Consider the following 22479-nt stretch of genomic DNA (forward strand, 5'->3'; position numbering starts at 1 on the left):
GGTTACATTGCAGATGGTCTGTCTGTTCTATCTTCTCCTTTTGAATGCTTTTATTTAAAAAAAAAAAAAAAGGCAAAAAACTTTCATCTGATCCTCAGAATTTACACACTCCTTTACAGCTGATAAGGTTCTTTATGGGTCTCATAAGATGGTTGTGCAGACTCCTTTCTGTTAGAAATTGCAAAGCTTTCCATATATCCAAACGTGTGCCTTGAGTTTTGTTGGCAATTCTGGACTTAGTTCTCCAGTTTAGCTGCCAAGTGATATAATTTACTGTGATCTGAGTCCGTATTATTGTCAAATCTCTTTGGGAATTACTTTATGTCATTTGTAGAGCAGAGGTAACTCTACCTCCCCTTGAAGCATGAAATATACTTGCCTTCCACTAGCCGCCCACCTTTGAAAACCAAAGTTCAAATCTGGATTTGTTTAAATGTGAAAATGAGTGTGATGGTCTCAGTCTAATTCATAGGGGATTCTTGTCTGCCATTTAAGAGAGGCCCAGGACTGAAGCAGCAAGTCTGTGGGAAGGTATGTTTGGCAGATCTATGGAGAAAGGCATGCACAGTGCCCAAATAAATAAAGCAATTCCACGGATCGACTTTTTAGCAGAATTATTTATTGTGTGTCGCAAGCGCAGAAGAGGGCCGAGAGGGAGACCATCCTGTTTGGTGAATTTCATTTTAGTTCTGTTTCAGTTTACGACTGAATCTCTGTCACTTTAATTTTTAAGGGTTTTTTGGATTTTATTTGCTTTTAAGTGTAGAAGTAATTGGCAGGTGACTAGACATAAGATCATGTTTTATTCCTATGTTATTTCAGGCTTATGTCTTATTTTCCTTCTAATTATGTAGATTAAATTAAACAGAAAAAAACCCCTGTGCTCTCAAAGATGTAGTGCTTTTCATGACTCTCTCAAAATAGTACTAGAGAAGGATATTCATCCCCCTTAGCATTTCAATATTACACCATGTTTCACATTTTAAAATTTGCTGAGAAAAAAATAATTGAATTATAAAAAGTAATCATCTCCTATCTTAGTGCTCTGTCTCGCAACCAGATTCTTAAGCACTGGGGAGCCTGTGCTCAATTCAGTAAAGTTACAGTCTGAAGTCTGTAATATAGATGTGCGTGAATTTAAAAACCAACAACGCTTTAGGGTTTGTTCCTCCTGCCCTGCTTTTTCCTCACGACTTTGACAGAAGTGGCTATTCAATGATTTTTAAGGGCTAGGCGGTCTGTCAGAAGTCATAGCGAGGTCAAACCATTAGGTGCAAGCTGGGCTTGTAGCAGAGGGAGCTATAAAGGACAGTTTCCACGGGAGAGGCTGGTTTCCAGTGTGCACGGGGGCTCTGCCCGTGCCCCGCTCCCGTGGCTCTGCCCTGGCAGGCGGGTATCCCCCCGCCGCGGCTGGGGTGTCGGCGTGCAGGCTGGGCTGGAACTGGAGGTGTTACGCATTTGCAGCTGGTACCTGCCCCTTCGTGTGGCTCAGGGGGATAATTCAGAGTGGGGGGATTGTGCCCTTGAGTCCTCAGCAACACGTATTTATTGACTCTTAGAAAAATCACCTACTTCACCCCAAATTAAAAAGGTACGTAAAAACTATGTGTATGCTTTAAGTCTCAAATTATAAAATGACTTGGGGAAATTAAACAGCGAAGCAAAATGAAATGTAATCATTTGATATCAATTGTAAAGGTTGGCCAGCATGAGTACATTTATCAGGGCATCATTCTCTCTCTTGCGCAGAATAATAGAAATTGTTTTGAATGTACTTAGTTATTGAAAGTAAATGCAATAATCTCCCTGTTCTTTCAGGTGTACAGGTAATAAGTTCTCCTGGACAAAACGAAAAGGGATGTGTGCAACACATCTGACGTACCTCGCCATCCCGAATGGTTGTGCCCAGATACACCTTATTACTTAACAGGAACGATTGGATGCTGAAGCAGTTAAAGCATCAGGCAGTCAGAAAGTTGCATATATTTATTTTATATTCTAAACCTAACTCGTTGTTGTGACTGCGATTAGAGAATAGAAATAATTGCTTTTGACACGAACTGCTTTGGAGCCAAACATAATGTGCTCCACATGAGGTAAACTACAGAATATTTGTCTGGGGAGCCAAGGTAAAGATCAGGTTTAACTTTTAAGGGGAATTTCACTGTTAAAAGTGAGATGCGTTAATGTTTCCTGTGTTAAGACTGCTTGCCAGTTACTCTCTGTGTTTCATATTTACACAAAAAAAAAAAAAAAAAAAGAAGATTCAGAATGTTTGCATTAAAATGTGACATGTGAATGGAGCATGAAAACTACAAGATTTTGGCAACTCCTGTATTCTGCCCAATCTGTCATCATAACTCATCCTTTCTGGAGATGGATGAGGTACTTGCAGGCCCCTGTAGTAGTGGCTAAAGAAATTACATTGAAATGAGGTATGATCACTCTAATACAGCACACCTGAAAGAGCTTCTTTTCCTTTGGGCAATCCCTGACGAAGAAAAACCACGTTTCAATAACTAGTTTGAAATCTAACAGACATTTCAATTCAGAGTAAGTCAGACACAACCCAACCTCTGCTTTCCTGTTATGAGAATATGACTTCATACTTACATCATAGAGTCCAGGCTCCATTGAAGCAAAATTCCCAGCCTTTCATCCTTGATTTCTTGATTTTCAATTTGCTTAAATATTGTCTTACGTGAATAAAGTTGATGTTATTACAGTGTAATTAATAAATGCAGCTATGGATTGGGCACCAGTGTCTGGATCCAGGTATCCCAGCTGTCCCATCTCCACTGGTGGTGATGTTTATGTAGCAGGTCAAGGGAATGAAGTATGTTCCCCTTTGCTGAAAGTGTACCTCCAGCTACTGCACAGACAAGCCCAAAATGAAGAGTACTTGAGAGGTACATCAGATCTAGATGGAAGAACTATTCCATCGCAAAAGCAGGTCTCCAGCACCCTAGGAAAGGGTCTAAGGAATTCTATCACTTTCTCTCCAAAAAAGGTAGTTGGAAGATAACATAGTGATGAAGTTACCTCTAGAAAAACCTCTTTCTTATGTGTGGGTGAGTGCCAGGGATTTGGAGGAACTTCTGTGCTTTGACACTTCTTTCCATCTCAGTCTGGCATTAACATGTGGTTTGGAAGAGAGCATTTCCTCTCATTAAAGAGCAGAGGTGCTAGAGCATCCCCATACTCATTGTCCACAGGAAATCAGGGCTTTAAACAGCCCCTTCAAAACTCCTCTCATCGTTCCACTTAAAATCAGACTTCATGCCATGAGGAATACTGCCTTGTGTTTTCCCTGAGGTGTTCTGAAATTCTGTGCAGTAAGCAGTGTGGCTTCGAAGGCTATGTCTTACAAAGGACAGATTAACAACAGGCTAGTAATTGGCAGAGCTGATCATCTCCACCTTCCTCTGTATATATGAGAAAAAATCTTTGTTGCTCAAACACCAAAGAAAGACTCAGTGAGATTTTTCCAGTCATTGGGTTTATTACCTGTTCCTTACCTCCAACCAGGTCACCTGTCAGAGATGCAGAAAGCGACTCTGAAATTCCCAGCAGATTTTTCGGATGGGACTCTGAACAGTTGTTCTGCAGAAGTAGTGGCATAGGAGGGAAGGCCACAGGCTTGCTATGTGCGTTTCAGCCATCTCCGCAGAAGTGTTTGTTATTTGTTTATGACACAGCTCATCGTGTTGTAAGAACGACAGAATTTGCAAGTGCCGATCACATCTGGAAGCGATCAGAAGGGGAAATGGGAGCTGCTGGGTGAACTGCTCTTTGAAAATGTGGCCCTGTGATCCAAAGACCTGCATTTAAATCTTACATATCTGTAAACCAGTAGTCTTTATTTCATGTAAGTTGGATACTTGACAGCTCCCCGTGGAACTGCAGTGTCATTATCACTTTTGATTTATTTAAATGCTCACATAATGACTTAAAAACCTACTTTAGACACCTTTTTTTAAGTAGCAGGTTAAACACGAGTTTGACCTCCTGCGTACATACTTTCTGTTCACACCAGGACTAGGAACCGCGTAATGCAGCCTGCGGACCTGTGGCAGCGTGTGAAAGATGCCATGCCCTGCCCGAGCTGTGGCGGGGGGTCATTGCTGCTGATGGGGCTGAGCTGGGCACGGGTCTGGTGAGCGCCAAACGCCGGCGCTCGGGCACGCTCCGGCACAGCCCATGTTCAGCGTGGGCCAACCTGCACGTGGGCTAAAAGAACTGAGCTCCCGACCGTTCTCTCTGCTACTCCATCAGTTCCTGGTCCTCGTCACTTACTAGCGTAGATGTTCTCTGTCTGGCTCCTGGAGTGGCTTTCTCCAACCAGCTGCCTTTTTCTTTGAGAAGACAGGAAATATCTGTTCAGACACCACATTACCTTTTTCCAGATACTTCCTCCAGTGCCTGGAGTATGGACCCCAAGGTAAAATTGTATCACATCAAACCTGTGGCTGTCACATTTGGATAGCCCAGAAAAGAGATCTCAAAGGCTGGGATTGCTTTGCATAGCTTTGCTTTTTTCAGTGCATCAGTTTATTACATCGGAATATAACAGTTTCCCATACAAACCCATCGTTTGCCTTCGTCAAATCAAACCAGTCCCAAAGTGCAGGGTAGGGGGGGTGAGGTGGAAGGGGAGCCATACAGAAAAAAGGCTTCCTGTTATCCTGTTATTCCTGTTACCTTTTCTGTGACAGCCTGCCCATTTCACTAGTGTAGACCTGTGTGTTGTAACTGAAGAAATATCCTGAGCATAGAGAGGGTGAGCTGGAAGTTTATGCTGAGGTAAATAACTGCGTAAGTTCCCTCCCCCCCATCTTGATTTTTATCTATTCATTTTAATACTTGTTGGCTTTGGACAAATGGACTACATGTGCAACGGGAGAATCTAGAAATGGTTCCTAGAAATTATGCTATGTTTTATCCACAAGTGTGGAAATCCAAATTAATTTTATATTGTCTTTTAGTTGTGTCAGGGAAATGACATTCATTTCCAATAAAAGTCAGAAAGCAGTGAGAAAATAACTTAATGTGAATTTGTGGCCAGCTGAACTGCACTAGAATAGATGATTTTCTGTGGTTTTCTGGAAACCACATTAAATGGCATTAAACTGAAATAAAATGTCTCAGTCAATCAGAAACCAGGGAAACCATACAGTTACTGACTTTTAAGCAAATAATAGTTTTCAGCAATTATACAGCATGACAATCCAAGCCTTCTAAATTTATTGCTGTGTTTAATTATCACCAGAGAAAACCTAACCTTTTCACCTTCATTTTATTCCTCAGGCAGGAAAAGAAAATGTCAGTTTTAATTTTCCAACAAAAATAAACTTGAATTTGTAAGCAATTATTTTTCACAGTATTTAGTCATATTTTCTCAGTAGACCCATGAAGAAGAAATCCGTATATCCCTTTCAGTAAAGCAATATCTGCTTATTAGTATAGCAGTAGCTTAATGCTAGATTAAGAAAAGCTATGGCCTTCGGTGTTTGCTCATGCGGTGGGAAAAAAGGGAAGCATAGATTTAGTGAAGACAAAAAATATCTTGACACCTAGTTGTCAGGAAGCACAAAGAATCTCAGGGTGGCACAGCGTCAAAAAGGGCGGGTGATAGCAAAAGTTTAACTGGGGAAGTGGGAAGGGGCGTTGGGGAAGAAGCTGCCGTGCTGTTAAAAGAAACATCCTTTTTCTCTAGCTGTGAGCGGCATCAGGAGGCAGCTCAGGAGCAATGCTGGCCCTTGTCACCCAACCTGCTTGCCCACCTTCTAGGCCGAGCCCTCTGCACCAAGTGCATGCCGAGCACCGACACTGGCTGCCTGTCGGGCACCTCCTGAAAAGTAATACTGTCTGCATGAGGGTTTTTTTCTCCTGGAATTAGAGCTTGAATAGCCAAGAGAAAGACAATAGGCAGGAAAGCAAAACTGAGATACGATCACAACCAGTGCCACTTTATGTCCCAAAGGATCGGCTAAGGAGTCCCATCCGCTGCAAGATAAGCAGTATTGTTGAGATCTAAAAAGCTGTTAAACAAAATCGGGCAGTTTTGAGCTTTCCTCAAATTATTGTTGCTTTGTACTGGAAGGATCCTCTCCACCGTGCGGTTATTGCAATCCCCGGGGAGAGGCTGTTTCCCTGTGAGCTTGAACTCATGCACTGGGAAGCTGCATGATGATATTCAGGCTTGTAATTATTCATCCATATTCGTAAGGCCTTTACTGTGGTCCTTACTGTACAGTTCTAGAAAAGTGAACTTCGTGATATTTTTATTATTTCTCAATGCTCTGTTGTTTATAAACATGACAGAAAACTCCACTGTTGCAATTCTTTGTTTCACTAAGGTTTCCTCCCTGTGATGATACCCTCAATCTGACATTGGTTGTAGATCAACAGAGAAGAAATATTTTTTTGGAATACCAATGTGGCATTAGTTTTGCTTCTTTCTCTTACTTTTTTTAATATGAAAGTCAACACCCTACTTACAAAACCATGACAAATAGAAATTATGTAGCTAGAATCTACCTTCTCATAAATGGTTACAAAAAGTTTAGCACTTGTTTTCTAGACAGTTAGAAAAAAAATAATACAAGTCTGCAGAGCATTTGCTCTTAGCTTCTTATCCATTTTAAATGACATTTTTTTACTGCTGCTTAGCACTGTATCAGATCACTTTACAAGAAAAGAGGCCTCAAGGAGAGTGGAAAGGAGGTCTTGCTAGTGTCCAGCAGTATTATTTGTTTTTAACTCCTGACAGGCTCCCAGAACTCGCATGATGGAGGGGCATGCTTTTGGGAGATTGTGCCTAGAACAGTAAAAGATCTGCTGTTTCCGCCATCTATTAAGCTTGAGAAGATACACAGCAGGGGCTGATGAGCCTGGGAAAACAAGAAGGGCAGTCATCTCAATGGAACAAATTTGTCTCATCAGTTTTGCTGTTTCTTCATTACCTTTTACACTGGCAAAAAATGACAAAGGCTGCTGTACACAGTGTAAAAGCACCTAGAATGGAAAACATTATGAACCCGTATTTTAGGATCAGTGTAAGGATTGCAAATATTACTCATTTGAGGAGTGTTCTTGGGCTGTGTGTTGTGTTATGCTATCTGTGGAAGTCTTTGGTGGAAAGATGTTGGAAATTTTTTAGTTGTGTATTTATACACTTATATGCATGTATGTGTGGATATTAGCACCAAAGAATTATTAAGTGTCTGTATGCAGCTGTGTGTTAGTGTACATGATGATTGTATGCATGTGTGTATTCCCTGGAAACCCGTCCATCATCCAGAATACCTCTCTTTCCACCTTCTTTATTACTGCCCAGTGTCGTCTTTGAGGACTGTTAAAGGGTTGGTGTAACTTCTTTTTAATTGCATTATTTACAGTTTGTGTACATACAAGTAAACATGAAAAAGCCCTGGCCTAACAGTGAATGTACCGTATAAAATAGTTTTCTAAAAAAAACCCAAAAACGACCCAAACAAAACCAAAAACCAACAGAAAAATAACCTCTATAAATATGATGTATCTACTGTTATTGATTGTTTTAAAATTTGTTGCAGATTTTATGTAGATTTTATTAGGCTAATGACATTTGTGTGTGTGGATCCATTCTAATTTTTTTGTCAGAGTGAAAGGCTTGTATGAGCTAGTTCAGACTGCATATGGAAGAGAGATGGGCTCAATAGTCATGTCCAGAACATGGCTGAAAGATCTGGCTAAAAAAATTTCTGGGGGAAATTAAAAAAAAAAAACCAAACCACCCCACTTTTCTTCAAAACTGTGTAGTCGGTGAGAGAGCTGTGCTGACAGCAGTAGGAAACAGATTTAGCTGTCTGAACAGATCTGTTACCCAACTTTCATGTTGCTCTAAAAGTTAATTTTAAATAAAGGGAAATTCCCTGTTTCTTTAATTTCAGAAGCTCCAAGGTAGCTGACATCTTAATTGGACAAGGCTCCAGGTTTCTGTGAGAAAGTTTGGGGTCTGTAAGAACTGGGGTTACGGCAGGAGGGATGTGAGAAAAGCAGGAGAAAACTAACAAGAAAACCCCCAGATAATGTAAAGTTTAGTAAAGATTCTGCTAAAGAAAATTATGTAGAGAATTTCCTTTTAAATAATTTTAAAAAGAAAAATCCTTTTAACTACTTGTAAAGAACTTCGCTCTGGTTCATTTATAAACTAAATGAAATTATTCAATTTAAAATAGCCTTCCACTAATCTTCCTTTCAATTCTCTTTTGTTTTGGATTTACTGCAAATGCTGCAGAATGAGGAATTAGTATTTGTAAAATGTCCTATCATCTAGACTAGAATTTAAAGCACATTGTTTTCACATTAGAATATTTATTCTTCTGTAAATCTTTGATAAATGTTTTCATATTTTCAAACTTGTTAGTAAAAAGTTTGAAATACAGTAAAAGCAGGTTATGTAGCAAAAAGTTTACATATTAAAACATGATCTCTTTAAAGAAGAAAATTATCTAAATTGATCTACTTGTAGAATTCATTAATGATCAATGGAGTTTTGAGTTGTGGAAGGACACAGCTCCTAGTCCACATTTATAATATTGTAATTGGAAATGCAAATGGGTAACAGAGTTATAACAACTCAGATTTTCTGGAAATAGGTTTTAATTCAGCCGAAGAAAAGCAGTGCACAAATGGATACGTGCTTGTAACAAAAGGAAAAAAATACAGGAATTTTAAAAGCACAACCCTAGAAGCAAGGCTTGAACTTTTCACCTTTAAAATAAGACAAACAAAAGCTATACAGAAGTACAGTGATGCAGTTGTCAAATTGGGCAACCATAATTAGCCATACTTAAACCTTCCTACGCACGGTTGGGTTATGATGCTGGGCTGTGCGCTCCAGCTGTCTGGGATGCATCACAAGTTCTGTTCGGCTGCCGTTGCAAAGAGAGGGGGGAGGATTTCTCTCTTTGGATGCTGTTCCTTAACCTGTTTCTGAACGTAGGCTGACCCTTGAACAGATGTCACTTCAAGCCAGGGGACAAAACGTGGAAGGCCCAGGATTCACGCACAGCCATCTTTTTGATACAAACCCGCTTCGGTTTGTTGGGGTTGCCCGCGTCCAGGTTGGAGTTGTTGCCTACGGGGATCTGGGAGGCTGCTCTGTGCAAATGGGATGTTTTAGAGGCTTTTCCAGTAAGCCTCTAAAATGATCCACTAAGCATGTGCAAATACCAATTTTCAAAGACTTAAAGTATAGCCAAAGCAGAATAAAAGACAAATCCATCTTGCCAGTTTTCAGGTTTTCGCTCAGGAGCTTGGATTCATGCTAATGTTCTTCAAACAAACAGTCAAGAGAAAATTAAAACATCTTCTTACCAAGTAATCAGTTTCCTCTCAAAATTTATCTTTTGATACAATTTAGCATTTTACTTAATTACTCTGGAAAGTAGTCTGAGACAATGCAAGAGGGGGAAAAGTAAAGCTCAAAAAGTTACATGCCTGGCTGAGAAACAAAAAATGGAAAATAAAATTGTATGATGTAGTTTTTTAAGCAGCTTTAACAATAGACTTTATTCTGCCTAAATTGAAACACACTGCATTTACTAGAAAACAGTCTTTAATAAATAACTGCATAAACTTAGAAGTATTAATTGGTCCTTTGGAGATCAATCTTTTTTACTTTTTTAGTGCAGGAAAACACATACTGAACCCAAACCTGCTTCTGATTAAGTCAGTGAAAGCAGGAGTCTGATAAACATTTAGTTTGACACAATGAATTCAAGATGTTGGAATTATTTCATCCATTTTTTTAAGCATTTTTCCTGAATCCTTCATTCACTGAAATTGTAAGATTTTAGTAGGTCTGTAACATCTTCCTGAGAATTTTTTAGGCTAAAGGTAAACTAAATGCATCCAGAAAGGTGAATTGAATGACATCTGTTACACAGAAGGTAACATGCACACTTGAATAAATAAATTACATAGGGATATATTAAAATAATCCCCTTACTTGTTCACACAGGATAGAGCACCCAGGACAAGTATAATGTATACACATGGTTTTGTGAAAATTTTTATTGGTTTGGATATCCTTTTTATCCTTAATGGACTACCAATAAGTGCAAGATGTCTTTTACTCATGCAGAGAAAAATGTCTGTTTATAAATGTACTACTTTTAAAATAGTATTAGTTAATTAACTTACCATGTCTGTGGACTGGGATGCCATTTTCTATAGAAAACAAATATAAGGCAAATAAAATACTGTACTACACAAAAGGTTTCATACTGCTATGGAACAAAAACTGTTCCTTTTACAAAGTTCGATTGTTCATATTCTTTGCCAAGCAAATGAAAATCAGAGGACTTAGTTTTCTGATTAAGAAAACCTGATTCAATTAAGAAAATCTGATTCATTCGAGTGTGAAAAGTGCTTAAGATGGATACTTCTTAAATACGCTAGCTAGGTAAATCAATGATTTTGCTTATGAAATATTGCTGAAGCATTTGGATCTGTGGCCATGATACACGCCTGTCTGAAAAGAAATTATTGTGATTTTCATGCTGAACAAGAAAAAAACCCATATGTAAACTTTCTAAGCTAGAACTGCCTATCAGGGTATCTCTGGGCTGATCTTACTTCAACAGGAAATCGTGACACTTAACCTGCTAAGTGAACACGTGGGGAGTATTACACTGTATATGCAATGAAACACACAGTGTTTATTTTGTGTAGCATTCTCCTACTCCCTTAAATACATACAAGATGGGAACTCGCAGACTTTTTTTAACCTTTAGCTGCTATCCTTGCACAGAAACTACTAAACAAAAATCCACGGACTAGTAAACCACTTGAGTTCGTTTTATTTCATCTAACACTGATCGCATTTCCAGTAGACAATAAATATAATGCACTGCTGACAGATGTGTAGAAATGTATATACAATTAGATGAAGAAATCCGGGTCAAGGCAGTTCAAATATCGGTTTATGCCTTTGCATTTCCTTGAATATGGTTGTAAAATTCTTACCTGCTGATGCATGGCCTCCTGCAATATCAGTTTTCCCCAGCTCATCCAGACTGCTGCTGGGGGGGCTGCCCTGCCAGTGAGTGTTGGTGCATCTCAGGCTCGATTCGAACATTTACTGGAATAAATGAGATTCTTTGCCTGGGCTTCATGTGCCTTTAGGTAAGGTGTTGGTGCATTTTCCCAGCTGAGATGTAGTGTTTCCTACATTTCCTGGAAGATGTTCAAGACAGGAGAGCTCTAAATCTGTGTCGTGAGTTAAATGAATGCAATGAGAAGGAAGCTAAAGCATCCAGGAGATCGATGGAATTAGGAACACAAAATGGGAAACAGTTTTGTTCTGTGGCTGTTTTGTGGCTTTTTTTTCTTTTCCTTATCTTGGAGAGAAAAAAAAAAATAGAATCAGACAGCAGACCCATATTTGATGGAAGGATGGTAGGTTTTTATTTGGTTGTGTTATTTTCCCCCACAGGAGTATGTGTGGAGCACAGAATTTCACAGACAATTTCGAAGTGAAACTTGCAATAAATAAAGATGCTGGGTGTTGCCTTAACGATTTGCCACTGCTCTCCCTACCCAGAATATCAAGCAGTTACTCTTACTGAACTATCCCAACTGTTCATCTCTTTCCTAGACATTTCAGTCTTCTACAATGCAATTGGACTTTTACAGCTCTGTAAGACAATCTTTTTGTTGGCCTTTGTAGTATACATGTGGTAAATGGTTCTCCAGTCACAGATGGGCTGGCAACTTTTCTTATACATAGCAAAAATGTTTCTTTGGGGAAAAAATCTGTGTAATTAATTTATAAATGAAGCAAGGAAAAGGCGAGCACACATTGCAAATTGGATTGCAATTACCGGTCTAACAAGAAATGCTCCATGTCTGCTTTGTCTGCTTTGTCTCAGAAAGACAGATCTGTTGTCACTGAATGAAAGCCGTCCACAGTCCCCCAGTACAACTGTGACACTGAAATCCGCTGTGGTCTGAATCCACTTGAAATTTTACACCTTTCTGAGAAATGACTCAGAAGAACAAAATTAAAAAATCAAGTGAGCTAGTAAGAATATATGCATTCATAAGAGTGAAGAATCTTCCAGATGTACGTGGAAGTTCTGTTCATTCACCTGTATGGTCTGTTCCTGTGATTTAGTGTGATGCAGTGACTGCAAGTGGTTGCAGTACAGATAATGGGAGGCAGAAGTTCCTGTTCTGACTTTTTGTGTAATGACTGACTTTGCACTTCATTTCTCTGTTTTCTTCTAAGAAATACCTATATACATGCATTTAGCCATTTATCGCTCCATCTGTCATCCATGTATATGCAATCCCTTCTGCACATCTTTTACAAGCTCTTTGAGCAGTTTCATAAGCCTGTGTCATTTACCTCATAATACGTACAGGAAAAGTGAAAAATACTGCCCTTGTTGCTGTTCACATGGAATTATTAGCTACTTTCTTAGGTTTGGTAAAAAGCAAAGAAGACCTTAAAGAAACCTGTGTTGCTTTGTTCATCTGGCTGCATTACAACCTCTCCATGTAAAAAAAAAAAAGTTGTTATAGGAAAAAATAGATTATTATGGATAGTATCGCAATGCATTTAAATACTGTCACTTTCTTCTTTAACAGGTCTATGGAAATGCAAGATTTAGCCAGCCCTCATAATCTTGTTGGAAGCAGTGATGCGCCGGGTAGTTCCAAACTGGATAAACCTAATCTCAGTAGCACATCAGTTACAACAAATGGAACAGGAGGTAAGTATAAGTCACTGCTGGCACATAGAAAGTTTTGGCTAGTTTTTAGTCATATGCATTTTTTAACATAATTTCAAGGATGAACATAAACCCATTTATAAACCCAGCAAGAATTATTAAAAAAAAGGCAGTCATACTAGGGTAAATCTACTTATTCCAACAGCACTTCTTCAATTTGCACCAATTGAAGTAAGAGGCAGAACTGTGCAAAGGTGAAACAAGGAAAATCTTGGAATGGTTGATTTGAACAAAGTGTTAAAGGTTTGGTTATACTTGTTGGTAACTTGAAATAGATTACATTTTCTGCATCATATTTCATTGCTGAGTAATAATTTACTCTTATACCCTGAGCTACACACATTTAGGTTAATTTAAAATCTCTGTCAAAAGAAGTTCATAAAAATTAAGCTCAGGTAATTTTTTTACATGATGAACATGCTAATTCCAATTCTTGGCAGGTAATGAAAGTTTGTCATAAAGAGATTTTTATATTTTCCTCAAAAGTAACTGGTTATTACTGCTGTATCTATTACTGTAGGGACAGCACTACCATGCAGCTACAACACAGATGTTTCAATGCTTTCAGATAAAGGATTCTGCCATAGCTGAATTGGAGCAGTGGGAGGCAGGGTACCACGTTCTGAGGTGGAGTCCTGTGCCCACTAGTGTCTATGAGAGTGACACCACGGAGATGAGTCAAGCTAGAGTTTCAGCCCTCCTTTTTGGAGTTTATACGTTGTTGTCTGTTTTAACAGTTGGCACCAAGAAAATTTTTTTAGTTAGTTCTTTCTGGCCACAATGTAAAGCATTTTGTTCACGTATACCTATTTAAAAAAATATCTGTCAATGTCAATAAAAGGTGTATGTGCATGTGAGGGTAACAGCTCTGTAGAGAAGGGCTCAACTATTAAGGTTCAGCCTATTTATATTTTTAAATAGAATCCTTATTCTGGCACAAAGAGAAGGGAAAACTTCAAGTATACCATTAAAGAACACTAATAACTAGGTGCCTCTATATTATACTTGCATAAATAAACCAGTTAAAATAATACTCATAAAAACAATACAGTGCCATTAAAAGACTTGGCTCAAAGTGCAAAAACACTTAACTTGCCTTGAAGACTGTTCACGTACCCTGAACAGACACTGGGACAATGAACCATTATACCATTCCTGTTCTCAGGAGACAACATGACTGTGTTAAATACTGCAGACTGGTTGCTGAGTTGCAGCACTCCCTCTTCTGCAACAAGTATGAGAGACCCTGGTACAGTGCATGTGTGTGGTGGTGTGGCTCCGTGACTGCTGTGAAACATCTCTCTTGGTTTGCTCTGTTCTTTTGTTATGCGGTTTGAACATTTTTATGGGGTTCTTCCCCCCACCCTTTTTTTTTTCCCACTCCTTCTCAGAGGCCTTTCCCACAGCCAGAAAACTGGTAGGAAGTTACAATATAAATAGTTACCTTACTATACTTTGAAAGTCATTTGATGAGCAAGGACAATTTAACCCACTTAGAATTAGCTTAACCATCTACATTCTCTGAGAGACTGGGAGAGCCCCGTGGTGAGAAACATTGCTGTGAACTACCAGTAGTCAGCATTGCTGGAATTCAGACCAATGGATTTTCCACAGAATGCCCATATGTTTTTCTTTTATTTTTAGGTACAACATTGCATGATTACCTGAGCACAAATCAAGGTTGACATTATTGCTACTCCTCCTACTACTATTTTTATTATTAATTAAAGCTTATGTCTATTCTGCTACTGCATGTAACTTGCCACTTTACAAACATTTGGGCAAATTTTCCAAGCTGTTCATTTATGAGTTTCCTCTCATGTATTATTAATTGTTACGAGTTATAATGATTAATGATAATCACATATCTGACACTGTTGCAATACATATGGATTAATCATAGGTGTAAACATGCATCACCATGACTCTCTACAAGCCATTACAGAGGTGCTTAAGCTGTGCAGGTTTGGACTAACGTTACGAAGACGTCAAAAAGTTTCCTTTTAAAAAAAACCTCAGAATTAGCTTGCCATTTGTAAGCCACATATCCAGAGAGAATTTACCCAAAAAAAAGTTAAGACATGAGCACAAAAGATCATTTGCACTAGAATAACTGATTCCATGTGAATGCTTCTGCTCAGTTACAAGAATTTAAGTTTAAGGAAGGACTGAGCTAACTTAGTCACCTCAGTTAACTGTTCAGCATGTTCAGATAAGTGTGGAAGGTAATAATTTAAGTACTAATTATCAATAGTGAGGAAATGTAATGTGAAAGTCCTTGCCTTACTTACATTAAATCTGATTTTCTGTAAGCAGTAGAATGTTTAGAGCTGTGCTTGTAGTTGAATATATTCCTAGGAAAACCCCTAAGGCTTGCTAAAAGAAAGAGGAAAATTGTTCCTATGACAAGCTGTGTGGTTTGTTGTTTTACATGAGCTTTTTTGTTTGTTCTAATAGCTATTGCACTTGGTTGTCCTGCTTCATGCATAGTAGTAGCATCTCTTGCCCCTAAAACCCTGTGTTCATTTTCAGTCCTTAACGTAGAGAGGTTCTTTAGGAAAAAAAAAAAGAGTCATGTTGGTCTGCTAAGTCCTTTCATCAAGTGAAGAACTTATGTTGTAGAAGCTGTTGCCTTTTGGGAGCTGTGTTCTGAGTTCGTCTTAGAATAATTAAGTTTGGAGGGGATCCCTGGAGGCCAGCTGGACGAACCCCTGCTGAGAGCAGGGCCAGCTTTGCTGTTAAATCATGTTGCTCAAGGCATCATCTAGTTGAGTGTTGAATATCTCCAAGGTGGAGCTGTCACAGCCTCTCCAGGGCCTGACTACTCTCACAGCAAAGAATTTTCCTCTTACATCTAATTGGATTTTTCCCTTGCTGCAGCTTGTGCCTGTTGCCTCCTGTCATTTCACAGGGCATCTTCTGAGAAAAGTGTGCCTTTGTTCTTTGTCGTCTTTCCACCTTCCCATTCGATAGCTGCAGGCAGCAATTAGGTCTCCCCTCAGCCTTTTCCTAGGACAGAACAAGCCCAGCTTCTTCTGTCTGTCCTTGTACATCATATGCCCCAGCCCCTGACCGTTGTGGTAGCTCTACTCTGTTAGCATTTGCAGTCTTCACTGTTAGCCACACTTGAATGTATTTCCAGCTTGAGATGATTGCTTTTCGTTTCATTTTTTCTCTTTTGATAGGTAAAAAAAAAATATTAAAACTAATCCACATTTTAAAAAATAGAATATTAACTGTATAGTCTTTAAAGTATTCATCCAAAATGCTGCTTCAAACTCTTACTCTTTGTATTACATCTAGAGCAGTTGCCATAGTAATGTCAGAACCACGTTTTATCTCACATGTCGGAAACATAGGGATGATTCTGTGGTTTTAATTGGTGTCAGCTTTTATTTTGATTCCAACTTTAAATGTTCCTGGGTTTTTGATCTGATGTTAGAATTCTCTCTCTTTTTTTTTTTTTTTCCAGTTAGTTTTGTGCTTTTTCCCCTCTTGGTTTAATGACATGCAACACAAAGAAAGAAAGGGAATAGTCCAAATGTCTAGCTACACTGAGGAAAGACCTTGATGAATTCCTTACTGTGATAAAATCTGAATGTAATGAAGTAGAACTGTTTAAAAACAAGCACATATAAAATACTTTCTCCATGTATTTCTCAACAAAACACAGTGCCAATATGATGTTTTTCCTCAAGTTAAGTACATGAGTTTCTTTTGGTTTAGATCCTTTTCTGCTTGGCAGGGAGAGAAAAAGATGGTGACTATTGGTGCTGATGGAAGTGCTCTCAGCTGGCATTAACCAGAACTAGACACAACTCTAAAGTAAACATCTCAATTCATTACTGAAGTTTTTGTTAAATAAAACAGGCACATACTGGAGTGTCTTTCTGGATGCAATACTGAACGTAGGTTTGTAGCTCGGTATGGGCAATAGTGGAATACCTTCTTGAACAGAAACAAGTTACTAAGAAAGAAGTAGTTTTTTTCGTGTAGGTAAATGTGCATACTCTGCAGAGAAGAGACATGCATCTTATAAAGTAAAATATGACTAAAGGTTGTCAGAGGGGAAAATACAAATCTTTCCAACTTAGTATGATTTTTTTCATTCTCCTACTGAAGTACATGTAGACATCTCTATATAGTAATCAGAAAACAAATTAATTTAGTTACTTTTCATGCTTCAGGCAACAGTACGTGTTCCACACGAGCAAGAGCCCTGAGGTTCAGTGGAGGCAGTTGTTTTGTGACAAATGACCATAAGCTTTTTCTTGATGTTTATTTTATTGATCTGATGAAAATAAAATCACATCTTTCTCATCTAAATAGAGAAATGGGAATGCTTGATTACTTTTATGAATGACTCTGTTCATTTTGTGTAATTCTTGTCACAGCTTTTTTTAAAAATGGGAAGATAATAGCCTGCAAAATGACAAGGAGTACACAGCAGCTTGAAAAAATGTGGCTAAAATTCTTCCCTGATGATTTCATATTGAATTAATATCCTGCCGCTTGCGGGAAGAATGTATGGGTGTGGCAGTTTAATTAAAGAGCTACGATAGTGAAAAGAAGTCCACATTTAAAAGACACACATTCAAATATTCTTTAATTTCTCACAGTAAATGGGAAGATACAACTGTATAACTTGTGTAATAAAGCGCTACTTGTTTTCCTTAGCACAGGGGCACCGGCGACACTGCAGGGCACTCTGCCTGTCATGGAGACAAATACATCCCAATTTCTCAAATGTTCCCAACTTGGCAGTTGTCCCTTTGAATTCAGCGTAGGTCACTTGCGCAGTTGTAGACATCTGCAGCATCCCGTATGATTTACTGAAGTAAGATCCCTTAAGCAGTGTGACCGGAAATGGGGTGTGATACCGTAGGAGAGGTGACTCAGGCAGGGCCTGTCGCAGGCGGCTGTATGGGTGGCTGTGCAGCTCCCGGTGAGCTCCTCGTTGTGCGCACAGACACAGGGAGGAATGGCAGCGTGGTTCTGTAGGCGGTGGTTTCCCATGAGAAAACCAAATCCTTTATGTAGATCATCCACCACCTGTTCGTCTACAGACTGTAAGAGGGATGATGAACTTGAGGGCAGCTCAGGCTGTATTTGGACTGAATCGCCCTCTGGGAGTATCCCTCTTTCTAAACCGGACATAAAGGGAGATTAGTATGCACCTCGTTTATAGATTAGGTGACTTGAATCTAAGCCGTAGTTTGTAAATACACTGCCAGCTCAGACCGTGAAAGTCCTCCCTCCCCTTACGATTGCCCGTGAAGTCAAACGTGGATGCAGTGATGTTGGCAGACAGGAGCTTTGGTCAGCTTAGCTGATGTCCCTCAGAGGCGTCAGGTAACTAGTTGGCAGAAAATGTCTTTGCTTGGCATGTGTTAGACCTGCTGGGGGGCTCTGCCAGCCCGCCTGTCACAGCAAAGGCTTCTCCAAAAATCCCATACTGTGACCTTGGCATTTCCATACCTGGCGTACGACCGCGGTAGTGGCCCGTGCAGGGCCTCACTGACATTTCACTCTGCACCCCCAGGCAGCGACCGGTCCTGTGGTACCTATAAGCAGGTTGCTGATATATATGTGATAAATGCTCACACGCACCCCGAACTGACCTTCGCAAAGCAATTGTGACAATATGTTGGTGGTTTCCACGTTGTCAGTGAAACATCTGATAAAACCTGCAGTGTATTCTGTACTGCTGTTTCTTACCACATCAATTAGAAGGGTGATTCCCAAACTCCGTTACAAAAGTCCATGCCAGATGGTTTTTTCAGGTAACATATTAAAATATAAAATCTAGATTGCCTCTGTGATGCTTTCAGTTATAGCTTGGATGGTAAGAGTGCATGATGATCTGTGAGTAATAATTTGAGTTCAGAGTGGACCCAAATGTTTGGTAACCTCTGAGTTAGAAGCTGACTTGTCATGGCTGTCGTTTGTGTCCTACTCTAGTTATTTTGCTTTTTTCTTCTTTTAAACTTCTCTCTTCATTTATGGAAAATTGCTTGCTGGTGACCTAGCTCAAAAAGCCCCTCACAGACTCTGTAAAAGGGGAACGGGAAAGGCAGAATGCTGGCACTGTGAAAGTAATTTGCTTCTATATGAGCATGAAACCATATTATTATTATTGTTTCACTTGTCAGGCAAAACTATTTTTGTTATGTGCTACATCCCTTGACAGCTAATGTTTCCTTCCTCTCTGCTACTCTTAGGGAATTGTTAAAATCAATTAGGTTTAGGTTGAAATCTCCCTGGAAGATATTCCAGTTGCTGAAACCAATAGATAGACGAATGCACAGATAAAAAGCTGTGTAGATGCATGGCCATTGCGGACGTCTCAATACGGTGGTGGAGCGCAGGTTGAAGCTGTTGCACCGCATGCTTGTTCTAGCTGGACTACCACTAGCGAGACTGTGGCATGAAGACTCCCGTATAAATTTAGAAGTAAAATCTCATGTCTACTTATTCTTCTATGTAGTGTCTCTTCTTGCAGTCAAAACAGAACCCATGAACAGCAGTGAAACAACAACAACAACTGGAGATGGATCGCTTGACACTTTTACTGGGTCAGGTAAAGCCATAATAAGATCACCTATTGTTAGATGTGCATCAGTATAGCATTTAATAACCTTCATTAATGAACATTTCACTGCATGGAAGCAATCTTTAAAAAACTACAATAAAATAATATTTTAATACCAAATAATAATAATAATGATAGTTTTTTAATTTTTGTTAATGAAAATCTACATTTGTCATGAGCTATGATCTTAAAAAAGCTTTAATGATGCCTAAGATGGTTACTGTATGCAAAAATATTATAGTAATAATGTTATTATTGTACTGTAGATTTTTCTCAGTGTTAGTCTTGTACAATCTTAGGAAGAAAAAATGGATTGTATTTGTAATAGCTGTTCTAATTTGTAAAATTTAAAATCTTAAGGGTTATATTTCAGTTCTAATTTCTTTATTCCTATGAGCAGCGTGTTAAACACTGACAAGATTGCCATAAGCTACCTTCTTTCCGTGAAAATACAGTCTGTACTTTAAATAATCACAAGTTTCAGTTACTTCTTCTTAAAAAATTCAAACAAACAGAAATTTTTAAGTAGATTCCTATAAATTATTAAAAGGTGATGAACTGTGGAAAAGTACAGATAATCTGCCTTCTAATCATTAAGCTGAATCCTGCTAATAATAATATTAACAAGGAGAGGGGGCAGAATAAATTTTGCATCTGAAAATACCAGTTCAGTGATGGCCTGACTGAAATGTCACTGAAGCCACGAATCACGGCTCCACACTGATACTTTGGTAGTCAGGCCCTATTTAAAGTATTTTGGAAATCACAATGTTTCTGTGTCATGAAAATGCTTTAAAAATTACGTTTATGTTTCTGGAATTGTTTTTTAGGCATCAGTAAATGCAGATATACTCCAAAGTTGGTTATTCAGAAAAGTATTTAGAATTAATTTAGTGCCTGAAGAGAAGGTCTTTTGTGAGATGTAAAGCAAGCGCATAGTATTTCTGATTAGAAAAAATTAAAACATTGTCTTCATTATGATTCTACTGAAAGGAACCCCATCAACCCCATCAACTGGGGAACCCCCAGTTGCATAAAAAAATTAATAGTCTTGGCTAAAAATTAGCTTTTGTTTTTCACTCTGTTGTTACTCTATCCTAAAATTGTATTAGTAATGATTACAGATTATAAAATGTCCAACCATATATATGATTTTGTCATCATTGGTGAAATTTTATCAGGTTCTGAAATACATTTAAGACATCTGAGTCGGATTCCATGTGTAAAACATGGCTAAGGCAACATTTTCATGATGGGGTGCCAAAAATTGCAGCCTCCAGTTCAGGTTTAGATAGCTAAGTAACAGCTCGATTTCCCCAGGTGCCACTCAGCCGTTAGCTTCCACTGACTTCAAAAGAAGTGTTGAGATCTCTACACTTCAGAGATTTGGAAACAATCGGTGCCTCCAAAAAAAGGCGCCATGAATTTGAGCCTTACACAATAATTTTTGTCTGTTAGCCACCTGCGTACTCAAAAGAAATACGAACCTGATTTTCAGCTTAGGCCACAAGCTCAAGTATTAAATTAATATGGTCATTCACAGTGGGAAATCAATAGTCTGCCTGTCTGGGTGACGTGCAGTCTTCTTCATCAGAGTGAGCTGCCTTGATAATGCACTGAGCCTGTCATAGAGAGTAAATCCATTACTTTCACACTTGCCTTTTACTGGTACTCGCAAATCGGACAATTTGGTTGGCTCCGTTTTGTGGAAGAAGTGCTAAGGAACAATAAAAATTCACCAGAAGAAGTATTTGTCTGACTTTTTAACTGAACTAGTTGTTTGGGAAGTTTAGTAGGTTGCCAGTGACAATAAATACGGACTAGTAGAAAGATGCCATTTCAAGCAAACCAGCTGCAATTGCAAATAATGCATAACAAAGCCCCACACTGAACAGTTTGTTTTTTCTTAATAATCAGTTACATACATGTGTTATTCCCAACTGTGACAAGGTGATAATGCTCGTACTTTCCTGCAGCGTTCAGAGCACCTGTGAGCTCATTTCGTGAGGATGCCTAGACATATAGGGATATCACCTACTCTGTCTTATACAAGCATAGGTCAGAAGGACTCAAGCATCCTTTGTTGAGCAGAGAAGGATTTAGGTATGTTACTAAATATTTTATGAAATGAGACATGGGTGAAAAGAGAAATCCTTGTGCTGAGACCCATTTGAGAGTCTGCCATGCATAAATCCTCTCCTTCAAATATTGTACCCATTAAAATTGATTTCCATGCTCCAAGGGCAATCAAAACCCGTGACGTGTCCTGGAGCTGAGCAGAAGGCTGAAGAAGCCCTGTGGGGTGTAAAGCAGCCGGCTCTGTCCCTAATGACCAGCTGTAACGCAGAAAGCGATGGTCACACAGACTGTGCGAGGTATAGAGCAGGAGACGCAGACTAGGCTTCACAGGTAACTGTGAGGACCCCGGTTTTTGGTTGAAAAGTTGAAAAATAAAGCACATAGATGTCTTGAATTTAGAGTGACAGTTGCCACAGTGTCCCTGCCCAGGCCGTTGGGCACGCTCCTGCTCGGGGCTGCTGCTCACGCTCAGGGCTCCAGTTCCTCCGTCCTGCAGAGCTGCCCCTGGGAGAAACTCTGCCTGTTAGCAAGGGTTACCCACGTGGAGAATCACGTTGCGCACCCCTCTTCCTCCTCCTTTTTCTTCAGAGAATGACAGGGGGTAATTAATATCGCTGTACTCGATTTGAAGCTTTGTGGTCCTGCAGCAGCCTCCCATTGGGGTGGGTATTCACAGGATGTGGAGAGCTGAACAGCCTTGAACTGAGCATTTTCATACTCTCTGAATTTGCTGCAGCTGCTGTTCTGTGAGTGCATGCATTCTTGTGTTTATATTGCTTACCGTGCTGGATTAATTTGAGAACCGTTTATCATTTTAATGGAGCAGCAATAGACATTTGAAGTTCTCATCATCCTTTTTACTTAGTATTTATTACACCCAAAAAAGGATACAGAAAACAATTTCTGAAAGCTATAAAGACGAAGTTAGGAAACGCCACTGCTGTATAAGCTACATTTGGTCCCCTTGTGTGTAGACCTTTTGATTTGTTATTTAAATTAGATCCTTTTAACCTAACCTCTTTG

The 22479-nt window shown here is 39.2% G+C and overlaps 1 protein-coding gene across 16 annotated transcripts in view; it reads left to right on the forward strand.

Moving 5' to 3' along the window:
* EYA4 (EYA transcriptional coactivator and phosphatase 4) overlaps window positions 1-22479 on the forward strand; it is a 163517-nt gene that overhangs the window by 95134 nt on the left and 45904 nt on the right. For 5 of the 16 annotated variants that reach the window (XM_075748128.1, XM_075748129.1, XM_075748127.1 and 2 more), the window contains 4 exons: window positions 12643-12767; window positions 13951-14019; window positions 14430-14465; window positions 19273-19365. In XM_075748128.1, the coding sequence (XP_075604243.1) occupies window positions 12643-12767; window positions 13951-14019; window positions 14430-14465; window positions 19273-19365 (323 nt within the window). Of the gene's footprint in view, window positions 1-12642; window positions 12768-13950; window positions 14020-14429; window positions 14466-19272; window positions 19366-22479 lie in introns of those variants that run through there. The other 11 variants (XM_075748124.1, XM_075748122.1, XM_075748123.1 and 8 more) reach the window with 5 other exon arrangements.

Source organism: Balearica regulorum, chromosome 3 (genome assembly GCF_011004875.1).
Source record: "Balearica regulorum gibbericeps isolate bBalReg1 chromosome 3, bBalReg1.pri, whole genome shotgun sequence".
Classification (NCBI taxonomy): domain Eukaryota; kingdom Metazoa; phylum Chordata; class Aves; order Gruiformes; family Gruidae; genus Balearica; species Balearica regulorum.